Source organism: Epinephelus lanceolatus, chromosome 12 (genome assembly GCF_041903045.1).
Source record: "Epinephelus lanceolatus isolate andai-2023 chromosome 12, ASM4190304v1, whole genome shotgun sequence".
Lineage (NCBI taxonomy): Eukaryota > Metazoa > Chordata > Actinopteri > Perciformes > Serranidae > Epinephelus > Epinephelus lanceolatus.
This window is the reverse complement of record NC_135745.1, coordinates 28,301,275-28,318,183: the sequence shown is the minus strand read 5'-3', so window position 1 is coordinate 28,318,183 and position 16,909 is coordinate 28,301,275. Positions and strand designations below refer to the sequence as shown.

Sequence of the window (16,909 nt, the reverse complement as noted above, 5' to 3'; positions counted from 1 at the left end):
GGATCTCCTATTTATTGATCTCTTGACATCATTGTTATTGTATTAATTAGTAAATGGATCTAGAGGTGAAACATGTGTGTGTGTGTGTGTGTGTGTGTGTGTGTGTGTGTTTGTCTGTGTCTGTGTGTCTGTGTGTGTGCTACAGGTGAATGTTTGTAAAGTAGATCTTCTGAGAAAATTTCTAAGATGCCATATATTGTCACCCTTTGCAGTAACATGGCCTTCGTTTTAACCTTCTAACATTTCTTTAAATTTCTGGGATGCATCAAAAAAAGTCTCTAACAACTACAGCAAATCAACCCAGGAGCTTGTTTGGTTAGCATGCACCATCTAACAGAATAAACCCACTCATAACCAGAGATCTGTGATGATAATGTACATAATAAGACGAGTCTCCTCACAGATACTGATGAGGCGGGACAGTTACCATAGTGATTTAATATCTAACATCTAGCCCCCTCTGCTGGACACATGTGAGAACTGTGACTTGGCAGAACAGGTGATTTTCTAAACCTCACTGATTTTGAATGATGTTAAATAAATTGTCAGTTATCTCCCTTTTTGTAATCAACACCTCAAATCTGCAGTTCGAACATGTTAATTTTCACCCACAGTCAACACAAACTTTATACTCCACTGACTTTAATCAGCTGATTTATTCATTAACTTGCCAAAGGTGAAATAAAACACAGATATTTACATGCAGAGCCTTCATTTTGGCACATACACGTACATACACACTGTAAATATTTACATACATTTGACCACATACAATACAATTAAATAAACTCCTGCAATATGTAATTTAATTGTTTCATTTTAAGCAGCTAATCACTTCAGATTCCTCAAATCTGTCAGAAGTAAAACACTTATGCATTATATAATATTTAGTCAACCAAATAAAACATGCTGTTATATTAATTTCAGAAAGTCTTTCAAACCTTTGAATTAGAGCTGATTATTTTCAGTCATGTTCAAAGCACACAGTTCATGTTGGGAAGGACATGTTTCAACTCTAAGAGTTTTCTCCTGTGATGTTCTTGACAGGTCTGCTGGAGTGGTCACCACTTTCAGTCTCTGTGAGGAGAGAAGGAGAGAGCCACCATTAATCAGGGTGTCTGCAAGTCCTTGGAAAGTCTCAAAATGTCTTAAATTCAATATATACATGTTAGGCCTCAAACATCATAACATAGTCTTAAATTTGAATTTGTGAAGTCTTAATTGTCACAAATGTTTTTTATGTAATTTCATGAATCCATCTTTTAATTTCTTTTTGTGAAAATGAGTAAAGTTCTTCTTCATGAAAGTAAACACTTAAATTAACTGTAGATGAAGATTACCTTAAAAATGATCTTAAAAAGCATTAGATTTAAGTTTCTGATATTGGTACATTCCCTGTAAATCCACCATAAAAAGACACCACACCAAAGGCAGAGTACCTGTCTCAGTGTTCCTGGAGTTACAATCAGACTGTAGAGAAACCACAGTGGTGCCATGCTGACTGAAGACAAAGCGAGTAATAGCCCGAGGGCGTGGCCCCACCAGGGGTAGTGGTAGATGTTGTTGTAACTCAGAGGGGTGAATTTGACCAGAGAGAAGATTAATATGCCCTGTGAACAAATATCAGGTTTGGGGAGTAATGGAATACAAGTAACTAAGTTACATATTCAAAATACAAAATGTGAGTTACAGTTACAGGTACAGTTTAAATGGGTGGTGTACAGTTGCTGTCTTTAGAAATAGATTACTTAAAGGGATTACCTTATTTGCTTTTGTTTTATATCGAACACCAGGGGGCATGTTTCAAGAAAACTAGAGCCCAGGGACCGGACTTTTACCTAAGCTATTATTCTCAATATGTATGTACATTTGACACAATGTGCAGTTCATCACAATCACAGTTTCAAAACGTTTAGTTCGCTACATTGCAAAAGTAGCCCTAATCATAATGAAAAAAACAAGAACTTAAATAGGCCTTCTTTTGAAGGATTTATTGTGGCAAAATATCCATTATCTTTGGGATTATTTTTTTCTGGTTTAAATTTTTTTGTAAACATAACCTATATCATGGTCTGGGTGAATACTCGATTCTGATTGATGGCAGCCTCATCGATCAAATCTGGTACTTGTCCTCCCAAGGCATTGTGTGTTTGCCAACCAAGATGGTTTTTGTGCTCCTGGATTGAGGAATTATGTCTGATCAGAGTAAGATTACTGCCACCTCTTTTGGGAAGATGAACCTCTTCTTGAGGTCCACTTGCGTCTCCCATTCAGAAGCTTGATGCAAAACAGAGGGCGGGTTCTTGGCAGTTATTCTTGCCTTGTGCACCTTTTCTCTTTCCTTTTGGAAACTGATGACTCTAGGTGATGGTGCCTGGTAAGTGTTGGCTTTGACTCTATGCAGATATGTCCATTTGGCAATTACTGTAAGGACCTTGTCGTGCCTCCACCTGTATCAACCTACGCCCAGTGCTTTGGGACATCTAGTCAAGATGTGATTCAGGGTTCAGAGGGTTGCTCCTCACTGCTTTCAGGATGCATCCTCCTCTTTGCCCCAGATCTATAGATTGGTTGGAGTTGGCAAGAGGTTGGCCACAGCAGTGACACCCCAGAGTTCCTTCCAGGACAGTGAGCATGCAAGTGGCTGGTTTTACTGTATCCACTGGCCTTGGGAAGTGAGCTCTACCACTTTTACATGAAAGTCTTCTGCTACATCTTAGACCCTTCACCCCCTAAGTCCTGCCCTGCCTTTGGCATTGGCCTTTGTAGTCTTGGCATTGTAGTTTCCAAGTCCTAGCCATGCTTGACGAACCACCCCAACAACATCCCAATGTTTCCAGTATGCTTCTGCTTTCTTCACTGCTTCCTGAGGCTTCCACTTCCTGCCACACTTCATGGTCTTGTTAGCATGTTTGACTTTCTCATCCTGAGACAACAGCAGTGTCCTGACTGCTCTTGCCTTGATGGCTTTGAATCCTTACACCACTGATGAGACTGCTTAGCAGAGCTTGGAGGTCTTGCTGTACAGATTTGCTGAACTGAAAGATGGTGGAACACCTAACCATCTTCAAAAAAAAAAAAATAGATTCTTGTTCTTGAATCACTGGAATCTCAGACCCATGAATATACCCATATGAATAGTTTGTCCATCTATGTCTATCTTCTTCTGCTCTGAGCAGGTTGTACAACAATTTTGGCATTACCCTACTGTCTTGCCACATCTAAACTTGTAGTCTTTATACGTTGTCCAGGTCCTTAGCTGTGTAATCCATCCTTAATGGTAGCTTATCAGTGATCATCTCACATCCCATTCACTATTCAACTTGTAACTTCAGGCTGTGGGCGACAGTAATGTTACATATGGCATATAGTTTGTTTGTGAAAATCTTAATACTAATTTGAGGACAGTGACATGGCTGGGTAGCCAGTTAGTCTTGCTGTTAAACATACTGTCAAATTATATTTACTGGCTGTCAACCATATGAAATGTTACTGACTGTGAATCTTGCTAGCGTAACGTTAGCTTTGTGGTTAACAGCGGAACCAGAGGGTTCTATGAGCTGGGCAGACTAGAAATATCTCCTGTTGCCAAGTCATATCCAGAGTGCGTCCTTTTTACTGGAGTCGCATATAACATTTCCGTTGTGTAAGAACCTTATGGGATGGTAATGATTGTTCCAGGTGTTTAGTAAATCCTGAGGTATTACCAGGGAAACTGAGTCATGCCTTGTGAAAAACATTGGATTTTGATTGCAATATGCATGAAAACAACTAATGTATATTCTTCGTGTTTTTTTCTTTGGTAAGTGACCATGGTACAAGCAGGATAATGCCTTTTCAGGTGTTCATAATCAGGAATAAATGGCCTTCATGTCTCCCCGTTGGCAATTAATTCCTGATAATGGACCCCGCAGAAGGCTTTATTCTTTACTTATCAATGGGCCAGTCTGGCTTGACTGGTGGGGTGGAATTGGCATATGGGCCACCGGTTGAATCGCCCTGATGTTCAGTCTACATTAATTTTCTTTCATCTTTAAAGGTAGGGTCTAGAGGATTTTCCAGTTGCTGTTTGTAAACACACATTCAAATTTGGGCCCTCCTATCAGGCTCAACTCTCCCAGAGGTACGGAGCCCGGAGGTACGGAAGAAGGCTTCACAGAAGAGGTTCAGGCAAGGCTCGCACTGGTGCACGCTCGGACACGCTCAGACACGCTCGGGCACGGCACCTGCACTCTCTCATTGGCTGGGGAAATCTCCGCCCAGAAGCAGTCCGAGCTCACAAAAACATCAAGATACAGTTAAAGGGCAGGAGCTCTGCAAACAGAGTCACCACCACACATGAGTAGAAGCCCATAGGTGATGATTAAGCAGGATTTTATTTGTACATGTCTATATTTTGTTTTGTTTGAAAATCCTCCAGATCCTACCTTTAAGAATGTAATTCACATCATAGTAACTTTGTCAGGCTTAGAGTGACAATGATTCATTATATTTACTTACTGAACATGCACATGGAGTGATGTACCTCCAACAATATTTCATATAGGGCATGGGGCGGTAGCCAATCATGTCTGTAATCTTATTGTAGAAGCGATCAGCACCTTGGAGACAGACAGTCATGTTATTATCAGGTCATTTAATAAAATGTTATCATGATGAAATATAAGTGAAAACAACCGAATCAGCGTGTAGCTCATGTAAAACTGATGTGGAGCTGGACATAGGTGCGTTAATCCCTGGCTGGTGAAATGCTTGTTTAGTGCTGGTTGACTGGATGGGATGTTAAATATAGCTCACCATATACCCATCCTATACAAATGGACTCTAGCATGGCAAAAAGTATCAATGGGATTCCACTGCAGGCGTAGTAGTCAAAAACCTGAAACACATAAAGTCCTCCCTGCAGACAGAGAGGAAACAGAGGGAGAGATAAGGAGGACACTTTTGAAACAGTGGCTCTTTTCTGCTCAGTTGTATCTACAGCAGAAAACAATATTTTGCCTGCATTTCTAACTGGTAACCCAAACATGCTGTTAAACAAACATACAGACGGACAGACATAAATAGTGGTTATTTTCTTTAAATCACAAAGAAACAAAAAAGACACATACATCAGTGACCATACAGAGACCAATGACAAAGCATAATCCACAGACGACCAGCAGAAGCAGTTTAGGTCGATGGCCAGTCAGAAAGAAGGATGGATACATGTCTGATATGGATGTGTTTATGGCTGCCAGATAAACAAACTGTGGGTAAAACAAACAAACAAACAAAAACAACAACAATGCTTTTTAATGAAGAACAGCATAGATTAAATGGGAAGTTCACACGAAAATCAAAAATACATATTTTACCTCTTACCTGTAGTGGTAGTTATCAAGCTAGAGGTTCTTTGTGTGAGTCTCCGAGTGTTGGAGATATTGTCTGTTTCGAGATGTCTGTCTATATTTAGAGATATCTCTCAAATATAATGGAGCTAGATGGCACTCTGCTTTTGGTGACCAAATAGCCAATTTACATACATTTGGAAAAACTCAACAGCAATGTCTCTTTACAGAAATCATGACCTGGTTACTCAAGATAATCCACAGACCTTGTTGTGAGCAGTTTCATGTAGGAACTATTTTCTTTCTACCAAACTACAGCTGCCAACTGAATCACCATCTAGTAGGAAGTGTGCATCTACTGCTAGTGCAGTACACACGAAGCACCACTGAGCTAGCTAATGTTACAGCTAGGCCGAGGATGACGCCATTAATGTTTACATTTCACACTGTCAAGAGCACGAGCCTCTTGTTTATGAGTTGATGTGTGCTTACAGTACTTCTGGGCAGGGATACGGTTGGGTATAGTGTAGTTGCGTAAAAATCAAATAGTTCCTACATGAAATGGCTCACACCATGTTAGGCAGATAGTCTTGAGTAACTGTGTCATGATTTCTTGAAAGAGGCATTGCTCCTCTGTATTGTTTTGGCGAGTGCCATCAGGTTCCATGACAATTGACAGAAGGCAGACATCTTTACACTCCATATCACCGACATTTGGCAACTCACCCTAAATAATCTAGACTGATAAATGGCACTACGGGTAAGCGTCAATGCTCCACATTAACACTGAATCAAATGAGTCCCTACAATGTCAAAGGTACACTAGCCGTACTAATTTCATTCAGCTGTTCTACTCAGCATTTAGATGCTTTTAGGACATTGTTTTTTCTTCACTGAGCATTGATTTTATATGCCGGTGGTTTCGTATCACACCCCTTTCTAATCATTGTGGTGACTAATCAGTTGGCTCCAAGAGGAAGCCAAGCTTATCAGGTTTTGTTTCTTGTTTTCTTCCAGTTTGTTAGAAACATCCCACCTCAGTATCCAGTCCGAGGAAGATAATCATAATGAAGAAGAGGGTAGCCCAAACATGGGGTAAAGGCATCATGGCTACTGCCCGAGGATAGGCAATAAAAGCCAGGCCGGGACCTGCAAAGCAAATGCCAAAAATATTTTAGGTAATGATTAACATAGTAATGTACACCTTAGTCTCATTACAAAGTAATACTGTTAACAGTATTTCTTTGAGTTTTTAATTTACTGACACTACAGGTCTTTTTCAATACAGTGCGCCAAAGCTCATACAGGCCATGTGTGGCATTACAAGCAGCTTCATACCTGATTCAGCCACTGCTGAGACTTCCACACCTAACTCATAAGACATGAAGCCGAGGACAGAGAAAATTGCAAAGCCAGCAAAAAAGCTGGTCGCACTGTTCAACAGGCACAGGGCAATTGCATCTCTGTAATGTAATGTACATTGAAGCATATGAAAACAACATACTGTGGTATACAGAGAGGACAAATGTATTTATTCCATTATATTATATTTTTAGCATTATGTATTTAAATTCTTTACTTGTAGCAGTTGTTGTTGTATTTGTTGTAGCTTCCCATAGATACCAAACAGCCTGTGCAGACAGCGTAGGAGTATAATATCTGGCTCCCAGCATCCATCCATACCTTTGAACAATGAAAAGATATTCAGTTTATAGTTGTCTTTTGTTTTTGTCTGTCACTAGCAGGGGTACAGTTCGCTCTGTTGGTCAGTCCATTGGTCCTCAAAAGTTTTAATTTTTTCTAAAAAATATTTAGCTGTGACCAACAAAACTCGGTTGGATGGTTGATCGGTACTCAAAAATTTCCCCACCATTTGGCGGCCACAGTTTTTTCCCTGAAAGGCTGAAATTTGGGAAGGAGGTCAACAGTGAGTGTTTGATGGTGTGTGTTTGTGTTCAGGCCAGTTGACTAATAGGGGGTGGAGTCAATGAGAGTAGCCTATCCTAAATAGGTGCATAACTTCCAAATAGATTTACAGCAGGGGATTGGGAGCAGTGACCAGAGGTTTAGAAATGTCTTACCATGTATTGTCCTACCCCAGTAACAAACATACATTCTACTCCATTGCATCTGTTATGGAGAGCCAGTAGTGATGTAGAAACCATAAAGGAGAGAACTCATCACCCACATGTGTGCCTCACCTGAGGATCAGCCAGACGTGTTGGGTCAGGAGAAAGGTAAAATCGAATACCATCAATGGCTCCTGGCAGTGTCACACCACGGATCAGCAAAGCAGTCATCATAGCATAAGGAAATGTTGCTGTGATGTAGACGACCTGAAAGAGGAGTAAGGATATAAATACGTGAGGTGGACAAAATAAAAATGCACTAAAAAACTACATCTACTGTAAACTACATCTATACATCTATTGTTGTAGCTAGTAATTCGGTCTGTGGGGACCTGGCTTGGGAACCAAAGGATTGCTCGATCAAGTCCCTAAACAGTCAAAGTATGGAGTGTGGACTGGCAGCTGGAGATGTGCCAGTTCTATGTGGCACTGCTGAGGTGCCCTTTATCAAGGCACCGAAACCCCACAATGCTCCAGGGGTGCCGTACTACAGCTGATCTTGCGCTACCCCTCTTGTTTTATGCATGTGTGAGGTGTATGACTAAAAGAGGTCTACAAGATGAGATACATTTCAAGTGCCAATTGTTTGATTGTGTGAATTGACAAAGGAAATTCAATTCAGATTTAGTTAATGTCAAACAGGAGCTGATTAAGTCCCTCAGTATTGTCAGACATTGTTTGGGAGCTCACCTTTCCCGAGGACTTGACACCTTTCCAAACACAGAAGTAACAAATAATCCAGCTGAGCAGAAGACATCCAGCCAGGTCCCAGTGGATACTTCCCATCTCTTCAATACCTTGAGACAAACCCAGGACTCTCCTCCTGAACACAACATACTCTATGTTTAGGAACATCTTCCTTTCTGAGTCGATTAATGAATTACCGTATCAAGTAGAGTATTTGTGAGCACATACTGCCAGAATTCTTCAGCTGAAGAAGTTGCATTCTGAGAAATGTCGCCATCTGATGATTTATTTAGTCGATTATCGATACAGCCCTCTGGTGGTGAAAAACAGTAAAAATAACAGGTTAGAGTGGAAAATTGTAGTTTGTGAATTTTATATCTTGATGTTTAAAATATATTAGTCACCTTACTGTCAGCTCCGAGAAATGCTATCAACTCTTTCTCGTATCCCTACTATTCTTTTATTAGATTTCTTTCCTCTTTTGTTCAAAATACTCCTCCATGGAGAAGGAGGTGCCGACAAATGTACAAACACATCATTCATAAAGTGGTCGCACTTTATGTAGTCACCACAACATTACCAACATAAGTGGCTCAAAAATACTTGGCAGGATACACAGTGAATCAGATGCTGAAGGATGTGACAGTTTATAATAACCACCACTGTTAATAGTAAATAAATCCTATGAGAGAACAAAATTCACAGAAAGCATTAGTTGATCTCTCTATACTGTCCAATATATTGTTCCTACTGAAGATGTAAACCTTTTAAAATGGGACACAAATGTGTAGTTGAATGTGTAAGAACGACTACTTAATTTCTTAAATTGCAGGGCACTGTAGTTTGTAGCAAATGTCACTCAAACATGAGTACAAAAGGCATTTGTCAGGGACTGTTTTCAGCTGTGGATTGATTCGCAGTGTACACAAGCATTTTCATCTGTGTGTGTGTGTGTGTATGTTGTGCTGTGTTTGTGGGATTAAAGGGGAATTTCGGTTTATTTCAACCTGTCTCCTATCGTCCTAAATTTGTTTCAAGTGACTAGTGACGAAAAATAATAGTTAGCATGTTAGCCGTTAGCCTAGATACAGCCGGGGCGCATAGTAGCGTCAGACAGGTGCACCACCAATCTCCAGAGTTACTCAGCCTTGCAGCAGCTATTCGTCCTCTACCTGTTGCGCTTCTCTCTCTCTCCTCCTCCATTCTTAAATTTCACGAAGCTCTTCGTCAGTGTATCCTTCCAGCTGTTGCTGCTTGTTCAGGCACGCTATGAGATCGCTGCTTGTTCTCGCAATATTTCGGCCACGCTTTGGAAAGCAGAGCTAGATGATAAACAAACATGGCAGCACACCGAAAAGGTAAGACAACACGTTTACATGTCGTTTTCTGTATGTTCTCTGACATTTATCCTAACGATATGAGGCGGTCTTTGTGGAGAAAAAGCTTGTTTAGTGGACAAACTTTGCACTTGAAGGGATGCCCGTTCACTTACGTTTTAACAGGTGTGACGCTACTAATGCGTCCCGGCTGTATCTAGGCTAACGGCTAACATGCTAACTATTATTTTTTGTCACTAGTCACTTGAAACAAATTTAGGATGATAGGAGACAGGTTGAAATAAACCGAAATTTCCCTTTAAGTCGAAAATAACACTATGTTAGTGGTAATGATGGATGTCCCGTCAGTACAACCTGATGGCTCAGAGGCTATATCACATTTTGGCTACACTGACAATGCTAACGGTTGCTGGTGGAATCAATTTTTTTTTTTTGGTAATTTGGAATATGGAATTTGTTTGTAACACAAAATATACAATTTCCTCATGATTATCCTTAAACTCTGAAAAAGTAAGCATTTAACATATTAATAATATCATAGAGTTGATTGTTTATGTGCACCTGTGTTCCAGGTGTTGTTGCAGCTGGCCCAGGGGAGTTCAGTGTGGAAGGAGGAGAAGAGGTAGAGGAAGGCCCAGGCCAGGATGACAATGTAATACATCTCAGTGTATAGCATGAGCAAGATACTGCCGTAGCCTAAACCTGAGGACAGAACACTATAAACTTTATCTGTAAAATAACTGATCAGTGCATACATTTGATATTATATCTGTTATATCCAATGGTATTGAAATTTTACTTGAGCTAGAAGTACCTTCAAAGACGGGACATATTTTCCTCCAACATGTGATTCCACCCTGCCTAGTTAACTGTCCCACAGATAACTCCAGGAAGAAGATAGGCAATCCACAGGTGAACAGGAACAAAATATAAGGAACCAGGAAAGCTCCTGAAGAGAAAAATTACATGAAAACAAACATAAACTGGACCATTGAGCCCTGTCAATGATTGCAGTGGGCCTAGTTGTAATTTTTAATGTGATCTTGTCTTCTCCTCCTCTATTTTCTCCATATTTATTCTTTGTGTGGGTGAGAATTTTACCTCCTCCATTTTTGAAGCACAGATATGGAAATCTCCAAACATTGCCCAGACCAATGATTTCTCCGATTACTGCCAAAATGAACTCTTTCTTGTTGGCCCACTGGTCTCTCTCATCAGACTTTTGGTTATGATTTAGATCATTGTCATCTTTCATCTCTGTCTTTTCTGGATTACTCTCTGGCTCCATTTGGCAAGGTCAGTTGAGCTGAAATGTTACATTAAAGCAGTGACAGTGTGTATTATAAGCAGTTGTGGAAAATGATGAAGTACACTGACTCAAGTAATGTACTTAAGTATAAATTTGGTAAATTTAGTTACAAGTTACTTTGCAGAATTAGATTATCAACACAAAAATCTATCCATTTAGCCAGCAGGGGCAGCAGGTTAAGGTAGTCCATACGTCCCTTCCCGCAGCAATGCTTTCCAGCTCGTCCTGGAGGATCCAAAGGCATTCCCAGGCCACATAAGTTTTGTAAACACAGCAGACAGTTCTGGTTCTATCCCAGTTGGACGTGTCCTGGAAAACTCTTACCAGGAGGCTGCCAGGAGGCCTTCTTACCAGATGCCCAGACTACCTCAACTGGCCCCTTAGAATGCAAAGGAGCAGTGGCTCTACTCTGAGGTCCCTCCAGATGTCTGAGCTGCTCACCCTGTCCCTAATACTGAGCCCACCCAATCTACAGAGGAAACTCATTTAGGCCACTTGTCTCAACAATGTCATTCTTATGGTCACTACCCAAAGTTCATGACTGTAGGTAAGCGTTGGAACATGTATGGACTAATAAATCAAGAGCTTTGCCTTTCGGCTCAGCTCCCTCTTTACCAGCACAGTCTGGTGGAACACCTGCATCACTGCTGATGCTACAGCAAACCGCCTGTCCATCTTACACATTTTTACACTTTCTTTTTTTACACTCACTCATGAACAAGACCCCCAGATACTTGAACTCCTTCACTTGGGGCAGTTCCTCACTTCAAACCCAGAGGGGGCAATCCAACGTTTTCTGGCATAAAACTATGTCCTCAGACATGAAAGGTACTGGCTTTCATTCCGATCAAACTCGATGGCTTCCGCCTCAGTGGGTGCCAGAGGTCACCGTCTGAGGAAGCCAATAGGACCACATCATCTGCAAAGAGCAGAGAAGCAATTCTGAGATAATGAATATTACAAACTGAATTGGTGACAAGGAATTACCCTGGTGGAGGCCAACATCCCCTTAAAACATGACTGACTTTGTGCCGAGTGTACGGACAGAGCTCTTGTTGTGGATTTATTTGTTGCCCTCGAACCAAAAAATAGTCTGTGGTGTTGGTCAAAATTCAGTAAAACTTGCTTCCAATAAAATCAAAGAAAGTTCAGAACACATTACCCTTATTTTTTATAAGTCATACATGTCACAATATCACTTTTATGTCACTTGAACCCTGAAAGATCCCTAAAACCAGTTAAAACCGGTTGTGGGGGGGCCTTCATTCTTGAAAGTATCAGCCTCAGCACTTTACATCTTCCTGTCTGATCAACACTCACTTTGGTCAAGTACACAAAAGACATGTTTTTACTGGATGGGCAAACTCCCCCATGATTCCTCCAGCAGCCTTGCAAGGGTAAAAAGCCAGTCCACTGTTCCACCTCCAGCACATAACCTGCATTGCTTCTCATGAATCTGAGGTTCGACAGTTTGTAGGCGCTTCATTTGCAGCACCCTGAAATAGACTTTTCTGGGGAGGTTGAGCAGTGTGATACCTCGATAATTGTCTGCCACTCCACAGGCACTGTCCCCAATCTCCATGTGACACTGAAAAGGCGTTTTATGCACCTCAACCATCTGCAACATTAAAGTTGTGCTTATTATGAATACATCAATAATTACAATCCAGTTATAAGATATATATTATCCTGAAATGGGTCATTCTTTGTAAGTGAGTACCATTCCTTTTGGTATTAATACATTTGTACTTCTACTCAAGTAAAAATTTTAATGCTGGACTTTTATCCTTTTTTCTACACTTACTTCAGTAAAAGGTCTGGGTACATTTTCCACCACTGGATCCTCTTTAAACCTCAACAAAAACACACATCAAAAAAAGTAAAAAGTATAATTGATTTTGAAGGGCAAATGTCAAAATATAAAGCATGTCAGTATGCTCAGCACGTTTTAAGATGAATAAAAGAAGAACTGTCTGAGAAGGACCCTTGAAGGAATAAGACTGCTTAGGCCTGCGCACAGTATAGCCAAAAGATCTGTTGCCAAACCTCTTTGGCTTTTAGTCTATAAAAAAGGAGATTTATGTTTAACTCAGCACTGAACATTTCCACTCATGGATGGTTTATATATTGACTATAGAGAGCTGAGGCTTTGCCAGCTTTATTATTACTCTGTTGGTAAAACTTTGTTAACATTTTGTAGAACACTCCACACAGATCAAGTTACTGAACAGGCTGTGCTGCCGCCATATAAGATGGCATTACCTAAAGTCACTGGGCGTCAATCACCAACTGTTCTTAAGAAAATAATCATTTTTAAAACCCACTTATGCAGTTTTCACAAAGACTCTTAGCTGAGCAGATAAGCAAAAAAAAAAATTCAAATCTGGAAAGAAGCACCAAAATTTGACTGAGTGTACCTCTTGGGTCATTCTTGTGAAAAATCCCATTACCCACGTAAATTTTAAAATGTCTTTTATGACATAACTTCATTTTCTGGGCCAATTTCAATGATTCTGGTGTCAAATTATAATATTATTAAAGTTTCTTGTGTAAATAAATACTTACCACTTCTCCCATGTACTTCTCTCCATCACAGCCAGATAGAAATGATGGGTGCTTTGTGAATTTATGGTCACATGACAACAAATTGCACAGTAGCAGAGAAGCCGCAGAGACCGCAGATGTAAATAGAGTGTGCCAGTAAACCCAGAACTCCATTAGCGCTTTTAGCACTTCGGTTCTCTCGTCTAAAAGTCAATACATTTTTTGAATGGGATTTTGGTAAAATGCCTCAAATAAGGTCTGTGGTTAACAAAAGCTTAAGCGAGTTTCAGGTTTTGTTCTACGACATAAAACACGTCAGTAAATATCCTACTTGTGAATTTTGAAGCTTTTACGTGTCGTAAAAAAGGCGGTTGCTAACAAGTTGCTCAATACGACTATAAACCCTGTCGGGGACAGTAAACGTCATCACCCCCGAACAGGCGAGAGTGCTGGCAGTCCACCATTACAGCTTCTTATTTAGCTTAAACAGTGCGATTTCCCCATTATACAATGTTTTTTATAATAAAGCGGACGAAATCAGTTGAAAGCTTAGTGGCGGTGACGTCAAGAGTCATGCGACCGTGGAGTAGTCATGTAGTCCGTTAAAGCCTAATGTTAGCTTTTTACTTCTGGCAATTGCATTTAAGCTTTAAATGCGGTATAAAAGGTGTTCATATGTGAAGAGTATCTCGCTGAACAAAACCTGTAAGTATCATAAACTTGTGTTAGCCACAGAGCTTATTTTCTGACATAATCCAAAACGCAATGCAAAAATCCTATTCACTTTCTCTTCCGGGAACCAGTGCGATGCTAAACTTCCGGGTTTTGACGTTGGCCCTGGCACACTCTATTAGCTATAAAGCTAACTCGGGCTGAGCGGTTGTGTTGTGGGTTAGGGTTAGGGTTATAAACTAATTTAAAAACAGTGTGTGGGTCAATTTACCCACTGGCTCATCTTAAGCCACTCTCCCCTACACCATGTGTAGCAGTCCAGAGATCAGTAAGCATAATATTTTCTTTCAATGGCTGAAATATGGTAGAAGGAAGCTTCTTGGCCTCTCCAAACAATAAATCTGGCCTCTCTGTGGTCAAAAATGTATGATTAGATATCAAGATTTTACTTATTGGACAATTTTTCACAAAGTTGCCCCCAAAATAGCATTTCTGGGATTGAGTTAGTGGCCGTCTTGGGAAAAATGGTGGCCATCTTGATTTTTGCGTGGCTAATGAGTTTTATCAAAAGAACAACCCCCAAGGAGTATTTGTGCCAATTTTGGTGCTTCTTTCCGCTTGTGAACGATTTTACTGAAAAAATGCAATTAGCTGCTTAGCTATCTGACATTCACCAATGTTTTCTTCAATTCTAGTTGTAAAATATTATAGCATACCACAGCACATCATATATCGCAATAATATTTTTATTATTTATAATCCTTTTAGTAATTATTTTGATATTTTTATTAAAAAAATATATTACAGTCTTTTAAAATAAACACTACACTAAAACTTGAATTCACATCTGTGATATTAATGGAAATCATGGCATCTAATTATTAGTAATAAATCATGCTAGAGTTCAGGTGGGCGACACAAAAAGTGACAAAGCAGTGTTCAGAGTATGTTATTAATAAGTTAAATTGCTTGAAATAGTCCAACTTTTCTCTTCCTCTATTTGTCACTCCATCAAACACACACCAAATACATACCATGCACATCTCTGGCCTGAAAGCTGTGTTACTATAATACATATAGTTTACAATTTGCTGCTTGGGTGGTTGATTAATGCATAGTTTTAGCATCCTATGCATGTTTTTGTGCTATTTTATATTCAATACTGACTCCACTAATTAGGACAGCTTGTTTAGAGTTCTGCAGAAGTATCCCCGAACTATTTATTTTTTTTGTTTTTTCCTTTTTTAATATTTGGAGTCCAGTCTACCCTCTTTAGACTTTTGATTGGGCATTACCTCTCTCATCTTTTCCTCTTCTTGCTCTTCTTTAGTTTCTGTGTGTGCACACGGCTTTGTAATCTTATGCCCTTTTATTTAGATTTGCAGAGCATTTACCTGTACTAATTAGGATCAACTGGCATGCACTTTTAACTTACAGGGACAATGGGATTTATCATTATAAGAACACAGTTGCAAAACAATCCTGCAGTTCAAGAACACATCGTGAATCTGACATTGACTTTTCTCAGGACCTTTCTTGACTTATTAGTTTTAATGCAGAGCAGGTCAGCATGGATCAAAATCACTGATAATTTACAATGATCTGAAATCAGCAGCAAGGTACACAAGGGCTGGTCAATACTTACATGTGCCTGTGGAGCCCTGTTGCATTAACTGGATGGAAGTTCTGGGGGGAGAATCTTATGCAAGTGTTTGGTTGACGCCTATAGCAAGCATTTAACCAATGAATGTCATTCACTGGTCAGGCAGTTCTTACTTTCTCTTTAAAGTGGGTCGCTTTCACATAATTTGTTTAGTTGACAGTGGATCATAGCAGATCAGAGATTTAAAATTCAGAGACTAAGAGATGCAAAATAATACCAGTGGGTTGTCACATGAGAGTAATGAGTTGAACAAGTAAGGAGAAATAACAACAATGCTGAGCGCTGTAGACAAAGTAGTTCTAAATCGGCATGTCTTTTCAATATGGCCTGAATTTTGTCATTTATTTTACTTTGGTCCGCTCCACTCCTAAAACCCCGGTAAAACAGATATGTTGGCATGGCTACACATCAGTGTGGATGTGTGCAGATGATGTGTGATTCAGCCGGATACGTTGGTCTCTTGTGATTGATCCTTGAAAATCAAATCCCCCTCCACAACAGAAATTAGTTAGATTGGACACAACCTCAAACTTAAAAAAAACAGAGTATAACAAGTTGACAGGGTTTACCCTTTAAGTCATAAGTTTTGTCAGTGGGGAGGTGTTTTTTCAGGATTCAAAGGGAATTCTGTGTCCTTGTGAACAGGGTCCTATGTGACTCAGGAGGTAGAGCAGGTTTTCTATTAATAAAAAGATGGGCAGTTCGATGGCTGTGCCATAGGTGTTTCAGTGTCAGTGAATGGTTAACTGAGCAGCAGGTGGCACCTTGTATGATTGCCTCAGCCACCAGTGTATGAATGTGTGTGAACATTTTTTTTGTGTCTGCAAACAGAGTTTTATTTTTGAGTTCAGTGGTTTAAAGAATGTGTTTTCCTGTCATAGTTTCTACAAAGTAGACAATATCGGATCAGTGTCGAATAGCGGTGCATTGGCTGTGACTTCCAGCACTGAAACCTGTATAATTCTTTTTTTAAAGATTTTTTTTTTTTTTCATTTTTTTGCCTTTAATGTTCACAACAGAGTGAAATGGGGGGGGGGGAGAGAGAGAGAGTTGGGGGGGTGACATGCAGCAATGGTGGCAAGCTGGAGTCGAATTTGCGACCGCTGTGGCGAGGCATTGCCATTGCACATGGGGCGCCAGCACTATCCACTACAATACCGACGCCCCGAAACCTGCATTTTTTACTGGCAGCCAGTCTAGTTCTTTGTCGGGACATTAGTACATGTCTTGACAAGTCT

The 16,909-nt window shown here is 40.1% G+C and overlaps 1 protein-coding gene across 1 annotated transcript; it reads right to left on the bottom strand.

Annotated features, from left to right (window-relative positions):
* Positions 1–637: 637 nt before the first annotated feature.
* Positions 638–15,682, bottom strand: LOC117272080 (sodium- and chloride-dependent GABA transporter 2-like). Its single transcript, XM_033650810.2, has 17 exons — positions 15,654–15,682; positions 12,597–12,645; positions 12,329–12,410; positions 10,585–10,789; positions 10,298–10,432; positions 10,045–10,185; positions 8,375–8,459; positions 8,150–8,282; positions 7,532–7,666; positions 6,910–7,013; positions 6,669–6,793; positions 6,367–6,479; positions 5,112–5,249; positions 4,798–4,900; positions 4,501–4,601; positions 1,440–1,610; positions 638–1,077 (listed from the first exon to the last, which is right to left on the bottom strand). Exons 4-17 carry the CDS (start codon positions 10,769–10,771, stop codon positions 949–951), a joined length of 1,800 nt encoding a protein of 599 aa, XP_033506701.2. The 5' UTR covers positions 10,772–10,789; positions 12,329–12,410; positions 12,597–12,645; positions 15,654–15,682; the 3' UTR covers positions 638–948.
* Positions 15,683–16,909: the final 1,227 nt, after the last annotated feature.

Excerpts from the sequence above, each read along its gene's own strand:
- LOC117272080 (XM_033650810.2), bottom strand. The coding sequence starts at position 10,771 with ATGGAGCCAGAGAGTAATCCAGAAAAGACAGAGATGAAAGATGACAAT. Across the intron at positions 10,433-10,584 it reads GTGCTTCAAAAATGGAGGAG|GAGCTTTCCTGGTTCCTTAT; the intron begins GTAAAATTCTCA and ends TTTTCTCTTCAG. Across the intron at positions 8,460-10,044 it reads CAACAACACCTGGAACACAG|AGGGCTGTATCGATAATCGA; the intron begins GTGCACATAAAC and ends TTTCACCACCAG.